This window comes from Archocentrus centrarchus, chromosome 7 (genome assembly GCF_007364275.1).
Source record: "Archocentrus centrarchus isolate MPI-CPG fArcCen1 chromosome 7, fArcCen1, whole genome shotgun sequence".
Lineage (NCBI taxonomy): Eukaryota > Metazoa > Chordata > Actinopteri > Cichliformes > Cichlidae > Archocentrus > Archocentrus centrarchus.
In genome coordinates this window covers 2,196,232-2,211,846 of record NC_044352.1, presented here as the reverse complement: position 1 = coordinate 2,211,846, position 15,615 = coordinate 2,196,232, and the positions used below count along the sequence as shown (strand labels likewise).

General features: G+C 41.5%; 1 protein-coding gene across 1 annotated transcript; it reads left to right on the top strand.

The window, feature by feature from the left end:
- The first annotated feature begins 275 nt into the window (after positions 1–275).
- On the top strand, positions 276–14,081 carry LOC115783105 (uncharacterized). Its single transcript, XM_030733757.1, has 4 exons — positions 276–408; positions 1,940–2,260; positions 4,490–4,719; positions 14,028–14,081. The coding sequence occupies exons 1-4, from the start codon at positions 315–317 to the stop codon at positions 14,079–14,081; spliced, it is 699 nt and encodes a 232-aa protein (XP_030589617.1). The 5' UTR covers positions 276–314.
- Positions 14,082–15,615: the final 1,534 nt, after the last annotated feature.

Genomic DNA, 15,615 nt, shown 5'->3' with positions numbered 1-15,615 from the left:
GAACTTTGTAATATTGGATTCACATAGAAAGTCCTGATCATCAGTATTTACTATCTATCTGTCCAACAGATGCAGCCAGGTTTGCCAAAGCAGCCATTTGGGTTGGACCTGAAGGAGGAAATTTATCACTTTACAACCCCTTCACTCGATCTGGAAGCACAAAGTTCTTCTGTAAGAAGAAATGTGAGCGAACAGAAGATATTCTCTTAAAAACAGATGGAACCACAGCTCAGAGCGGCAGATACAGCATTAAATACAAAGAAGGATCTTCAGGATCTTCAGGAAGAGGGAGGCTGTCTTTTACCATCACACATATGACAGCCTCTGACTCAGGAATGTACCGGTTTGGTTTGGGCAACTCTTCTGCTCCAGATTCATACTCTAACTTTAACGTCAGAGTTTCAAATGGTGAGTTTATGCAAAAAGTCAATAAAGTCAAAATTTTAACACATCCACCAACTCTCATAGAGCCATAAAATCCCTGCCTAATAAAGACCACTTTTAGCTCAGGCTGTTTAATCCTTTATTACATAATTCATAGAGTACACTAACGTGAAGTCAATACATAACTATATTGATCAGGCATAACATAAAGACCACTGACAAGTGAAGTGAAAAAATGGGTGAGCGTAAAGATCTGAGTGAGTTTGATGGGGGCCTGTGAAGGTCCAGGTGATGGTTAGATGACTGAGTCAGAGCATCTCCAAAACTGTGGGGTGTTCTCAGTCTGCAGTGATCAGTCTAACAAAAGTGAGCAAAGGAAGGAACAGCAGTGAATCAGTGACAGGGTCATGGGTGGCAGAGGGTTACAGGTGAGGAGAGAAGGCTGGCCTGTGTGGTCCCAACCAACAGACGAGCTGCTGGCGCTCACAATGACAATAAAGTTAATACTGGTTGTGATAGAAAGGACTCAGAATACACAGAGCAGCAGAGTTTGTTGCATAACAGGCTGCATAGCTGCAGATTAGTCAGGACATGTGAGCATCAGAAGTGGACCATGGAGCAATGAAAGAAGGTGTCCTGGTCTGATGAGTCACATTTTCATCACATGGCTGGCCGGGTGCATGTAGTGGTAAATGGACTACTTCTTATATCTGTCTGAGCACTCAAAGCACTTATACAACACATTTTACATTTACCCATTCACACCCATTCATACAAGCACTTCCATGATTAACTAATGCCTAAGTGCTTTTTTTAATCTAACATTCACACTCCAATGCATGCGCTGGAGCTGGAGAGCAACTTGGGGTTAAGTATCTTGCCCAAGGATACACTGGCATGCAGCTTGAAGTAGCCAGGAATCGAACCCCTCACCTTCCGATCAGTAGGTGACCTGCTCTACCTCCTGAGCTAGAGCCACCCCGATGTGCGCCATTACGTGGGGAACACCTGGCACCAGGAAGAAGGCAAGCTGGAGGAGGCAGTGTGAAGCTTTGGACAATGTTCTGCTGGGAAACCTTGGGTCCTGCAATCCATGTGGATGTTTGACATGTACCACCTACCTCAGCATTGTTGCAGAGGACCCTTTCATGGAAACGGTATTCCCTGATGGCTGTGGCCTCTTTCAGCAGGATAATGCTCCCTGCCACAAAGCAAACATGGTTCATGGTTTGAGGAGCACAACAACAAGTCCAAACCATGGAAGCCCCACCTCACAACTTACAGGACTTAAAATATCTGCTGCTCACATCTTGGTGCAGATACCAGAGCACACCTTCGGGGGTCTAGTGGAGACCATGCCTCAACGGGTCAGGGCTGTTTTGGCAGCAAAATACAATATTAGGCAGGTGGTCATGATGTTATGCTTGATCGTATACCATAACAGGTTAGATCTGTTAGATCTGTGTTATTATAATATAGGAAATGTTCTCATTAAAATGCAACAGCTGACAGGAAGTACAGGCAGTAATTAAAGAGTGTTTTTCTATTTTTACAGACTTTCATAAAAACTCCAAATTCATCCGTGCAGAAACTGAAGGAGAACAAATACAATTTGGATGTGCCAATGCCAAACATGGAACGAGGAAGTTCCTTTGTAAGAATCCATGTAACAATGAAGGGAACGTTCTCATTGACACAACCAATGAGAAAGCTGAGAATGGCAGATACAGAATTGAATACAGAGCAGGATCTGCATTTGGACTGTACGCAGCTATCACACAGCTGACCGAGGCTGATACTGGACAATACAGATGTGGTTATGGCAACCCTCTGACTCCAGATTCATACCACACTGAAGATATTGTTGTCATAGGTGGTAAGTTTCTTTTATAAATCATAAATCATGTTCAGTCTGTAGCTCATTGTTAAAAATAAAATACACCCTAGAAATGAAGATGAAGTTGAAATTCAGTGTAAAGATGACAGAAAAATCTCACTACAGCTAGGGGTAGGGGTGGGGGGGTTCACAGGGTGTTCATTATGTAAAAGATATTTTTAATGATTATAGACTGCTTTATTTTTCTGATATCAAAAATGCATTCAGTCTGCCAGATTCCTCCTTTTTCTTTCGTTCCAGTTAAGATCGGCACTAAAGGCATGTGGTGTCCATTGGTAAAGCCCTTTACCCACTCACCCAATTCCAAAATTATTTACTGTGCAGGTTAAAACCAAAGGTTTGGGGTCCAAATTCTATCAGTTTTTGATGGTCTCTGACCACGTCAGACTTCCAGTGGAGGGGGTCTGGGAATGGCAGTGGCCAACATGGACCATCAACGAACTCATTACAATTTTATGCACAGAACATAGGGCTGCTCAATTATGGAAAAAAGTCATAATCATGATTATTTTGGTCAACGTTGAAATTCACGAGTATTTAACACAATTACTCACTGACTTTGTAAAGACTGCATTTATTGAAGTTAAAGAACAGTAAATAGCCTGAAATCCGGTGCACCTCTACAATCTCTGAACCCTACAACATAACCTACGATGAGAGCTGCACATCAGGTTATGTTGTAGGGTTCTGGGCGAGCATCCCCGCCGGCGCCCCCCCCCCCAGCGATCACTGCAGCAGCGCCTACCGCACTACTCCACTTGGAGGATAATGAGCGCCCTCTACCTGCTGTGTGGTGCATGTAGCTTTCTGCCATTGTCTGACAGACAGGTTTTAACAGCAGGTCCCCCCACCATCACAGGCACACTCAGAATTTCTTTAAAATTTTTATTTGAAAAAACGTGGAAGAAACTGAAATATTACACAGCTTCTGCTTACCTTTATCCTTTGCTTGTTTCACCTCCTCTTCTTTTCTCTTTTGCCTAAACTGCGCACCTGATGGCTTTGACCTTTTCCTTTCCATCTGCCATAATTCGCACTGAAGCGGAATAGGCTATCACCACCGCCCATCCCCAGGGTTGTCAGATCTGACTGACAGTTGCCAGCCCAACACAACAAAACCTCCATTGAAACTCATGTTAATAGCACCAGGTGTGATATATATTTAAATATACACAGCTTTGGGTGAGTTGTTAAAGTTTTGGCTGCTTTTCACCATATTTGGTAGGTTTTTAGGAAGCTTTTGTTGTAAAATTATATATCTATATAATTATATAGATATATCTATATAATTTTCAATCCCAATGTGTTCACAAGCTGCCCAATCTGGCAACACTGTGCCATCCACCAACATTTGTCCGAACCGTCTAGATTCGTATTTGTGTTATTTTTTTCATCAGGATTCAGGTTCACACAAATACTGTGAATTAATGACCATATTTACAGTATTATAAATGAAATGTGCTTTGTGTTCTATCAGTTGTGTGCATCTAATTTTATTAGATTCATTCTATACGGAACCCCCACGAGACATGGGGAAAAAAAAAAACATGGGAGGAAAAAAAAAAAGAGGCACTTTTGCGAGATTTCGCAAAAGTGCCTCTTTTTTTTTTTTTTCTCCTCTCATGTTTTTTTTCGTGTCCCTTGCGGGGTTCCGTAATTCTAGGCTCAGCAAACGAGACGAGAGAATCCCCCGCCTGCCCCTTTCCTTCTGTTAAAACCTGTCTGTGGCAGAAAGCTACATGCACCACACAGCAGGCAGAGGGCACCCATTACCCCACAAGTGGAGTAGTGCGGTGGGCGCTGCTGCGGCGATCGCAATGTGTTGGGGGGAGGGGGGCGGTCATGCCGCCCTAGATGAAACGCCGCCCTGGGCGGCTGCCCATGTCGCCCATATCAGAAACTGCCATTGGTTGTCTATATGGAGCTTTCAACAGCTTGAATGAATGGTGCTCCAGAGAAAACATTGAATACTTGGTGCAGTACTGCTGAATCTTTGAAGGACATGCTACATGTTTAAATCCTACAGGCTTAAACCTCTGGGCTCAGGGGGTTTGTGGCTGGCTTGAAATAATACTATGCTGATTTACTTCATTACAATATTCAGTGCAGTATTTTGTGTTTGATCAGTGTTGTCAACATGATTTATCAGTATACTATATTTGTCTTGTCAGTATTGATTTCATATTGTTTCGTGTTTATCGTTCATAGATTCAAACCCAGCAGCCTCCACACCACCAACAACACAGACTCAAAGTTTCACTTCCGGAAGCTCCAAACGTTCTTCAGATTGTCCTGACTCCTCGTTGTTTCTGGCTGTGCGTCTGTCCTTGGTTGGTGTTTTGCTGTTGTCTGTTTTTCTGCTGCTCATGTACATTTGTAAGATCAGGAGGAACGCTGGACTGAACACCAGAGAAAATCCAGACGACACAAACATGGAGGTGATGGTCTTTAACTTGTTTTGTCCCTGTTTATACATGTGTTTCAGGTTTGGTTTTATTATAGTGTTCATGTGAATTGTCCCAAAGAAATTTAATGACCATGACACAAAATGAACTAATTGATTGGACTGGCTGGGAAAAGAGATCGAGCTGGAAAGGATGTGCGGCAGGTTGGTTAATTAAGGATAGAGATGGGAATGTCCTAATGAGTGAAGAGAGTGTATTGAGAAGATGGAAGGAGTGCTTTGAGGAGCTGATGGATGTAAAAGTTGACAGAGACATTTTGAAGGACAGATGGAGGAAAATGAAGGAATCAGGAAAAGTAGACAGTTAATGAGGAAAGGAGGGCAGCTATTAAGAGGATGGAAAGTAGAGAAGCAGCTGGTCCAGATGACACACCTGTGGAGGTATGGAGATGTCTAGGAGAGAGGGCAGTGGACCTTTGGACTAGATTGTTTAACACAATCCTGGAGAGTGAAAGGATGCCTGAGATGTGGAGAAGAAGTTTACTAGTACTAATTTTCAAGGCCATGGGTGATGTGGAGAGCTGTAGAAAAACAGAGGGATGAAGTTGATGAGCCATACCATGAAGATATGGGAAAGAGTGATCAGGAGACATGATGGTGAGAAAGAGCACTACAGATGTGATGTTTGCTTTGAGAGCGTTGATGGAGAAGTTAGAGAAGGTCAGAAGGAGCTTCACTGTGTCTTTGTGGATCCAGAGAAAGCAGATGATAGGATGCTGAGAGAGGAACTGTGGTACTCTATGAGACAGGCAGGAGTGGCAGAGAAGGATGTGAGGGTGGTGCAGGACATGTATCAGGACAGTGACAGTGGGGAGGTGTGAAGTAAAAGTGAGGGTTCAGTGTGGGGGTGGGAGTACATCAGGGATCTGCTCTGAGCTCCTTCTTGTTTGCAGTGGTGATGGACAGACAGGAGTCTCTGTGGACTGATGATATTGTGACATGTGGTGAGGGTAGGAATCAGCTGGAAGAGAGCCGGAGAGGTGGAGGTATGCAGTGGAGAGAAGTCAGTAAAAGAAAGACACAATACACGTGTCACTGAGAGGAAGACAGGTGGGAGGATGAACATGCAAGAGGACCTGGGGTCATCATCCAAAACAACAGACAGATAAGAGGTGAAGAAGAGAGTGCAGGCAGGGTGGAGGGGTCGGGGGTGATCTGTGACAGAAGGACAGCAGCCAGTAAGACCTGCTGAGATGGTTTGGACACAAAGAAGGCCGAAGAGAACAAACGTGTTTTAAAATTATTACATAGGACAGAAACATTTTATATAATTATTCAGGTGTTCTGGCACAATGAAGTACACTTTACCACATGTTCTGAGGTTATTCTGCTGTTATTAATAGGGCTGTGAATCTTTGGGAATCCCACGATTCGATTCAGAATCGATTCTTGGGGTCACGATTCAATTTTTTTCCAATTCTTTCAAATCCAAACGATTCGATTAAAAAAACGATTATTTTCCGATTCAAAAACGATTCTTGATTCAAAACGATTCTCAGGATCTACTCCGGTCTGCTGGCATGAAAGCAGAGTACATTTATAAAGATTTTATAATTATAAAGGTTTTATCATGAATGAATGAATTATTTAATCATGAATTTGAAGCCGTCTCTCTCCACTGCGCTGTATGGTCGCAGGTCTTTTGCGATGAAACAAGCGATGGATTTTGTTATCTTCTTTGCCCGTTCACAATTGAGTGGCAGTTTTTTAAAGTGGTGAAGCGTGCGCTGGGTGATGTCTTTCCAGGTGAGAACGGGGATTTGAAGTATTCCCGAAATACTTTACCGTTACAGTCTCTGCAAATCGCGTGAGTCGTGTCATGCCCTTTCTTACCCGGGTTGACGGTAAAACCCAAAGTGTTTCCAAATGGTTGCTTTCAAAGACCGCGGAGGCGGTTGGATTTCTTTTTCTTCATCCTCCATAATTTAGCGGCGCAACAACAAACACCGTAACACAACACTACACACCCCCCTGTAGCCTACTAGGCCACGCTGCTTCCTTGTTTTGCCTAGCACTATGGTGGCTGAGAAGGCACACCCTCACCCGAAAAAAAAATCGATTTTTTGAAAATGAGAATCGATTCTGAGTCGTTCAATGTTAGAAACGCGATTCGAGCTCAAATCGATTTTTTCCTGCACCCCTAGTTATTAAATTAAACGAAAGAACATCAAGATCTCCCTCTGTTAGAGCATCCAACGCAGTCATGTTCTGATCTCCATTTTTTCTGTTGTTGTATCAGATTTGATACTTTGTGGTTCTTACTTTTAAAGTTCATCTACATGAAGCTGTGATTCTACATGAAAATATCAAATACACATTTTTTTTTTCTATTTTCAGTTATTGGCTACATACGAGAACTAGGGTCCAACCTCCAAACAAGAAGACTCCAGAAGTGCCAAGAACAAACCTACTCTGTAGTTATAAAGACACACATGCACACACACGCACGCACACCTCCATCAGTGTGGAGGTGTACTTAGAGGCGGGGGTCTGCTGTATTTTAGTTTACAGATAGGTGAGAATATATTTAATAAGTCCGCTTGAGGAAATTTGGAATATTGAAGTGCTTCATTGTTGTTTCTGCTACTTTGTGAATGTATTCCTGCTGAATATTTGCATGATTATTTACATATTTGGAAATGTTTTTTGTATGAAGTCTGATGTAGGTACCTTTTATTTTATAACCTTTTACCAAGTTTATATCAAGTTATATCGGCTCTGTCTGTACTTCATCTGTATTTATGATCTTGAATTAAATAATTTTAAATTAATCTGTGCTCACAGTTTATTATCTTTCCCACCAACAGATGGAGGGCAGTCCTGTGTGTCTGTCTGTCTGTCAGCAATATAACTCAAAGGGTTTGAACCAAAACTGATGAAACTTTGTGGAAATATTTCTTAGGTCATGTGATTTCATTTTTAAGGTCAAAGGTCACTTTTTTTTTTTTTTTTTTTAAGCCCAGCTCTCATCATGGCACAATTTTAAAATGAATTTCTCAGTGAATTTTTCATCTATCACCATGACATTTGGTAGTAAGGCCTAAATAATTACTGTTGTAATACTCACATAAATACAAAGTGAACTACAACCCAACAAAAATCACACACACACACACATAATTCATAGCTCTGCAAATATTTGGGTTTTTTGTTTTTGGTTGTTTTCATGTAGTTTTTCGAGGATGATATCAGGGTCCATAAACTGAATCAAATATATCCAAACTGTATATGCATCATCTGTTCATGTGGATCCAATTTTTAAAATATAAAATCATATTTTACAGCTGTTAAAAGCCCATGAAATAATGTCTTTTCTTTGTGATCTATTATAAATCCCTAATTTATGGTGGAGTATGACAGCACTGGGTGGGATTTTTGGCTGCAAAGTATCAGCACACAGAAAATTTGGGATGGGGGAGGAATGCACTCTGCTGGGTGCCCTTCTAGTTTTCTTAATTCCCCTGAGTTTCAGTTTTCCAGGCTTCCTGTGTTCCCTGTGTTTTCTCGTTAAGTCCCCGTCATTGGATTAGATATTTCCTTGTTTAGTTACTTCCTGTTTTATTTTGTTAGGCTCTTGTGTGCTGTGTTTGGTGTTGCTTCCACCCTGTCTCATTAGTTTGGTTCTGTTCACAGGTGTCTTGTTTTCTCCCCAGCTGTGTCCTCTTTCCCCTAATTACATGTGTTTTTAAACCCTCAGTTTTCCTTAGTTCCTTGTTGTGGGAAGATCTATTGCAACTGCTTTCAGGGATGGCTGCCCAGCTGGCAGAGGCAACTGTTGGCTCAGGAAGTGAAATGAGAGCAGAGGTAGATGGTGGGAGAGGTGAAGATGACTGGGGTAGAGCTCAAGTAAGTTCAAAAGTAGGCAAAACTGGGAAAAGTGACAAGAGCAAAGTGATCCCTGCTGCACTGCTGTGGCTACTGCTGTGTTTCAGTTTGGATGATGATTTTGATTTTTCAGTTTTTGGTCACATGTGAGATCTCAGCTCCAACCTTCACACATGAGCCTGCCTATGAAAGCCTCGATCCAAGCAGCAGCAAACCTACTGCAAGTGAAAGTGAGCAGCAGTGATCTGGATCTTGGTTTTTGCAGCTGGTTATGTTGCAGCAAAGCTTTTGACTTCAGTAATCAATATATTCGTTAATGTTATCATGAGATGGTGACTTTTTACACATCAGTGAAATTTGTCTTTATTTTATGGCAAATGAATTAAACTTAAAGAGAAACAAATACAGAAGGAATAATTATACAAAAATTCATAATTTTTATATTAAATTTTGCCTGTCGTGGTGTTAAACATGCACACATGTATACAGTATACTCAGTTGTTGCAACTTAACACATTTTGACCAAATGTGTTTGCACTGCATGTGTCTGTAGGGATGTGACTACTGTGCAAACATTTGAGTGAAGATGAGGCTGACATTATTTGAAGACTTCAAAACTGAACTAAATGGATTTAAAGTGACTGAAATAAACATTTACAAAGTTCTGGAGTCTGAAATTCATTGATGAATCTCCACATATTTTCACTGAAAATCACCTAAATCAGTGATCAGAGGCTCTACAATAGATCAGCAAACTCCGAGTCCACCTGCACAGCAGGAGGATCCAAACGGATCAGGATCAGGGATTCAGACCTGATAAGGTCCGTATCCAGTTCAGGCTCCAGTCATTTTCCAGCTCATCCAGTCCGGATCTGTTCATAATGGATTCATTTTCCCAACACGATCTGCATTCTTTAATTAAAATGTCTCATCCTCCCAAAATGTACTGAAATATTTAAAACCTATAAAGCTGAGACATTTCTGAGAACATGAAGCTGTGACTGACCTCTGACCTTTAACAGGGACTCAGTGAAACATCTCTGCTGTGGCTGTCAGAGCACTGCCATCTCTCAGTGAAGCTGATCTTTGATCAACTCCAGCTGATCCAAGATCAGATTGGTTAAACTGGAAACATTAAAGCAGGAGCCAGTTGAGGTGGCTCGGGCATCTGATTAGGATGCCTCCTGGCCGCCTCCTGGGTGAGGTGTTCCGGGCATGTCCCACCGGGAAGAGGCCCCGTGGTAGACCCAGGACACGCTGGAGAGATTATGTATCTCGGCTGGCCTGGGAACGCCTTGGGGTCCCTCCGGATGAGCTGGAGGAGGTGGCTGGGGAGAGGGAAGCCTGGGCTTCTCTGCTTAGGCTTCTGCCCCCGCGACCCGGCCCCGGATAAGCGGAAGAAAATGGATGGATGGATGGCATTAAAGCAGTTTTTCTGTCAATCTCATTTTTATCCAGTAATGGCAGAAATAATTAAATCAATTAAAATAAAGTGACGTTGCTATTCCATCAATAGATTAAATTTTTACTGTACAATTATTTAAACAAATGTTCATAAACTGAACTGTCATAAACTGCAGCAAAAACAGCTTTTATTAAATAAAAACTGACCTGAGGTCAGCTCTGGGGTCTGCTGCTGTCTCAGTCTCTAACAGGTCGGTCAGTAAACTCTGAGCTGTTTCTCCAGTTTTATCTTCACTTTCTGTCTCTGCAGTTTGTCCGTCAGGCTGAATTAGATTTTATAAATCAAATGTAAAATTAGGATTCAGCTTCATCTGATGGAGATTCAAGTTGTGTAAATGATGACAGCAGACATTATAAAGAAATGATATATTTGATAACAAACTTTTATTCTGTCTATGATGATGTTAGAGTGGGTCAGGCTGATTAAAGTGACTCGTCACGCTGCACACTGACACGTGCGATCCTCCATCCACCGGATTAAAATGGAGGCTCCGCCCTTTATTTACTCGTTACCATGGTGAATCCTGGTATCAGAGCTCCATTGATGATGGCTTTCTTTCCTTACTCACGCACGCGCTAAATCAGGGTGATCATACTCAGAGCTGATTGAACTGACTCTGATCAGCTGTTCTGGAACAGGAAACTCGGAGTTGCCGATCTCTGAGTTGATCAACTCAGAGTAGGTTTATAAACTCAGTTTGTTGAACCTGCTTCCTGGAATAATACTACAAGTACTGAAATCCCAGTTAGACGTTAGTTTGTTATTTTTGTACGTAACATGAAGCTTTTACAGTCGTTCACTCATCAACAGGCTGTAAGGATGGAGACAGCGATGATGTCAGAGATTTATAATGAGGCAGCTGCAGCTGTCAGACTGTCAGTCAGTTCCTCTGAAACATTTACAGGGTTTATACAGGAATCCTAGAGTTAAATTTACTACCTTTTACTACCTATTTTTACTACCTTTAAAATATTTTTACTACCAGGACGAAATCGAGCAGCAGCCTTTTTTGGAGTAGCGATGAATTCACAGCACTAAGCCATGTAAGATGATCGCCCATCTCTCACCAAAGACAAAACTGTATCCCACTTACTTGAAGGTGTAACTGTGACTTTGTCTTGACTAAGACCTCATACACATTAATATTCCAAACACATTTCAAAAAGTGGCGCAGTAGGTAGGCGCCCATCTTGCAGCCAGTGGGTTGCCGGTTTGAGTCCCTGTCCCTGCGCTGCGTTGTGTCCTTGGGCAAAGACACTTAAACCACATTGCCTAACGGTAGTGCCGGTCTCTGGCTGCATGACCGCAGATGCTCGTCTCTGGATGAGTGATCTGGAACAATCATTTTGTTGTGTGCCTTGTGTGCACAATGACAATGAGTTGAATCTGTCTAAATTAGTTTTTTTAAGAATATAAACAAAATGCAATGAAATTCAAGTTTCACAAGCTGATTATTTATTTTCCAATAAAATCTTGGAATACTGGTTTGCTGCTGAGGTGTGACAGTGATACTTGTGCTCGTAGCTGACCTTGAGGTTGCAGTTTCAGTGCTTTGTGTAGCACCAAAAACAAAATAGGGATCTGCTCCCTACGTGCACGAATCCACTGCTGGTGAACGGTGGATGCTCGGTGTGATTTAATCGCCGTCACACCGTTTCAGGTCAAATTTATATTTTTTCTGCACACTTTACAAAACGCCTCTCGATCATTCCCCATGACCGGTTTAACCCTCTGGGGTCCGGGGTATATTTGGCCATTTTTGACTACTTTTGTTTTTAGCTTCATAGTTGACCTTAGAAACTGTTTACCTTGCCTTGTTTGGTATAATTTTTTTTCAGCACGACCTCATGTGTGTGACTGTATAGTTATTCTTTCATTTTGACATCCAAGACATTGGATCAGAGTAGAAAAAAGTTAAAAATCACAAACATGCTTAACAAATTATTTTTACAATTAAAATGTAAATATAAGTTGTAAATTTGCAAAACTTGTGTAAAAATATAGTAAATAATAAAGTTAAATACAACTATTTACATTAAAATGCAGGAAAGGCCTCAGGTGTTTTTGTGTACAACTATTTGCAGAGTAATCAGGACTCACGTTAAGATGCTACACAAATTATTTATGCCACCTCAAAAAATAGTTTCTGTCCTCCACAAGACTGAGGGGCCCATCACAATCAAAACCTGACAGTAATGTCTCTTTTACCACTTTTTCACCTGCTCCGCAGCAGTCAAATGCACCCAAATGCATCGTGTTACCGCATAATTAAGATTAAGATTAAGATAGTGTTTATTTGTCACATGCACAGTTATACACAGTACAATGCACAGTGAAATGTATTTTGTACCTGCAACCATATATACACACACATATAAATAAGAAGAATAAAAATAAAAAAAGTAATTCACACTATACACTATACTCTATATACTATACACTATACACACTTTTATAAATTATAATATTTACATTGTGCAATAATGGTCCAGTTAGGGCTCAGAGTTGAGCAGACGGATGGCTTGTGGGTAAAAACTCTTCTTCAAACTTTCAGTCTTAGCCCTCAGGCAGCGGTAACGCCGGCCTGATGGGAGCAGGGAGAAGAGAGAGTGTCCGGGGTGGCTGGGCTGTTTTAGGATCTTCATGGCCCTCAGCCTGCACTGCTTGGTGTAAATGTCCTGCAGGTTGGGGAGGGTGGTTCTGATGGTCCGTTCAGCTGAACGAACCACCCTTTTTAGGGCCATGAAGTCCTGCTTGGTGCAGTTTCCCATCCAGGTGGTGATGCTCCCACGCATGATGCTCTCGATGGTGCAGGTGTAAAAGTTCCTGAGCACCTTGAGTGGGAGCTTGAAGTCTCTCAGCCGCCTGAGGAGGTAGAGACGCTGTCTGGCCTTCTTCACAGTGATGTTTATGTGATGAGTCCAGGACAGGTTGATTTTTCCACCAATTGGTTGATTTTTCCACTGAAAGATTTTTCCACCAATTGGTTGATTTTTCCACCAATAGGAAAGGGGTTGTCGGGAATTATTTTGTTTTGTTGTTTTTATTAGCAAGCACTTCCTGTTAGCGAAACTCACATTTTCGCCGTTTCTTTCTGCACAAAACGCGCATCGAAGGTGAGGACGATATACAGGAAAAAGCCTGGCGTAAATTATTGGGCATAATTCTGGTTTTACTTGGCCTATCAACGTCATTTAAAAACTGGTACATAGTTTGAAGTCTGCACTTTCGATTCATGGCATCAGCTACGTCATCTAAAATCGGCGATGTCATTTTGACGCGCCAGCGCGTCCGTGCGCTCCGGAGGGTTAAGCCAGTCTTTGCCAGGTCATCGAGCCAAAGTTGTGAAAACTACATTTTCCATAATTAATTAATTAATTATGGGGAAATTAACGCACTTTGCACCGTGGAACTTTTCTCAGTGCACGAGTTCCCGGCATACAAATTATATCGACGCACAATGTCCAAATTAGGGGCCGCATCCTGCGAAGGACCCGGCCCACGTCTTTCGCAGCCCACAAACCCCACAAAGGCCGGAAGTGAGCAGCTAGCCTTCATATCAGCTGCTCTCACCTCTGCGTAGCTCATGTCGCCTAGCAACCGTGAGTGCGAAGCACAGCTGTGTAAAAGCAGCTGTTAAACGGAGAACAAACTTTATATATATATATATATATATATATATATATATATATATATATATATATATATATATATATATATATATATATATACACATACACACACTCTCATAAAAAAAATGCCCTGTACAAGTAACCCATGGTAACAAAGTAAAAGCTCAGGTCTCAGGCCGTTCTTAATTCTCAGGCTTTGAACAGCATGTTGGTGGGGCTTCTGTGACTGCTGTGACCATATTAGGAATGTCCTCTCTCTTTGATATTATACAGGTCCAAGAGTAGGAAAAAACTATCCTGCTTTTGACTCATAGGAATTACTTGCACCAAAGTCCTTGTGTCCCGTTTGTCCACCTTCAGGTCCGGGAACCTTCCCCAGGCTGCTGGACCTGTGGGGAGGTGGTGGAGGGCTGATGGAGTATCGCGCTGCCTTGATGGCATCTAATGGTTATGTTTCTCTGGCGCTGGATTATCTCTGGCCTAAACAGCAGTCAGCAAATGTGTTCACATACTTTGAGGTTTGTGTGAGAAATATAATATAACCTAACCTGCTGGGCTCCTACATTTTTCTGACTTGACTCAATCTCATATCTCCTAAAGTTAATCAATTGCTGAAAGGAATTATTCTGATAATCTATCATCCAAAATCATGAGATGTATGGGAGACACAATTTCATTATTTATGTTGAATTTTTATTTATTCATTTATTTTACCATTTTCAGTGGATTTCCACTTTGTCTTCCTTTGATGCTCCCAGTTTTACATGATGGTAATAAAACTCTGAGATTGTTCAGAACAACTGAAAACACATCTTTAATTACTTTAAATACTTTTAAAAAATTACTTTAAAAAACAAGAACTTGGTGCACAAGTTTTGATTTATTTTAGATTCTCTCTAATCAACATACTCAAATACATACATGCACCCCCACTAATATTTCATTAAATGTTCCTTAGCAAGTTGCACCCCAACCAGATGCTTTTGGTAGCCATCAACACAGTTCTGTCATAATTCTGGCTGGATATTTCTTCTTGGCAGAGTTGGTAAAGTTCATTTAAACTGGTTTGTTTCCTGGCACAGAGCCAGCTTTTATGCATAATCCCCAAACACTGCATGAAAAGTGGGTTTTTCGACAGTTTCTTGCATGTAATACTGACGCGCGCCTTGAGCTTCAGGGCTCTCAGCAGGAGGCTTTGGCCAGAACAGTAAACTGTAGGGAAACTGCCGTGGACTCTCTGTGTCAGTGCTCCCTCAGCTCCCCCCTCTCCTCAGGTCTGGGGCAGGCTCTCATATGTAAAGGAGGTTTCTGTGAGTCATACAAATGCAAATCAAGTACTCACCAGGGGTCACCAATACTCACCAGTGGTCTACCCCTCCCAAGTTGTAACCAACATATTTTTATTTCTACAGCAAAACATTCAAACAAGACTAATCTCACAAGAAATCATTCTAATTTATAAATTAGTATTATCTAGTTGGAAAGTTTTCAGCTTTTGTCCCTTTTTTCCAATAAGGCTGTGAGCTTCTGTCTGTGAGCTTCTGTCTGTGAGCTTCTGTCTGTGAGCTTCTGTCTGTGAGCCTTTGTCATGGAGTTTTTTGTGAACCCTGAACTTTAGTGACTGAGGGAGATAAACAAAGGCTATAACTTGATTTTGGTGACACCACAAGCATTATTTTCATTGAAAAGCAAACTCAGTTTTCAGTCTAATTCACTGTAACTAAAAGTCTGTCACACCATCATCCTCTCCTGTGCAGTGGCTTCCCAGCTAGCATTGAACATTCAGACAACATCCCATGAACGCTGCTATAAACGTTCAGTGAATGTTCACATGCATTAATGACATTAAAGACTACCAAGGCAGATGGAATACGAAAATGTATAAACTTTTATTTTGCTATACATGGATGTACATAAGAGATAACAGCAAAACCTTCATGAGAAAAAT

Bases quoted from the DNA above. Each gene is read 5' to 3' on its own strand.
- LOC115783105 (XM_030733757.1), top strand. From the start codon at position 315: ATGACAGCCTCTGACTCAGGAATGTACCGGTTTGGTTTGGGCAACTCT. The intron at 409-1,939 runs GTGAGTTTATGC...CTATTTTTACAG, and splicing joins TAACGTCAGAGTTTCAAATG to ACTTTCATAAAAACTCCAAA. The intron at 4,720-14,027 runs GTGATGGTCTTT...GTCCACCTTCAG, and splicing joins CAGACGACACAAACATGGAG to GTCCGGGAACCTTCCCCAGG.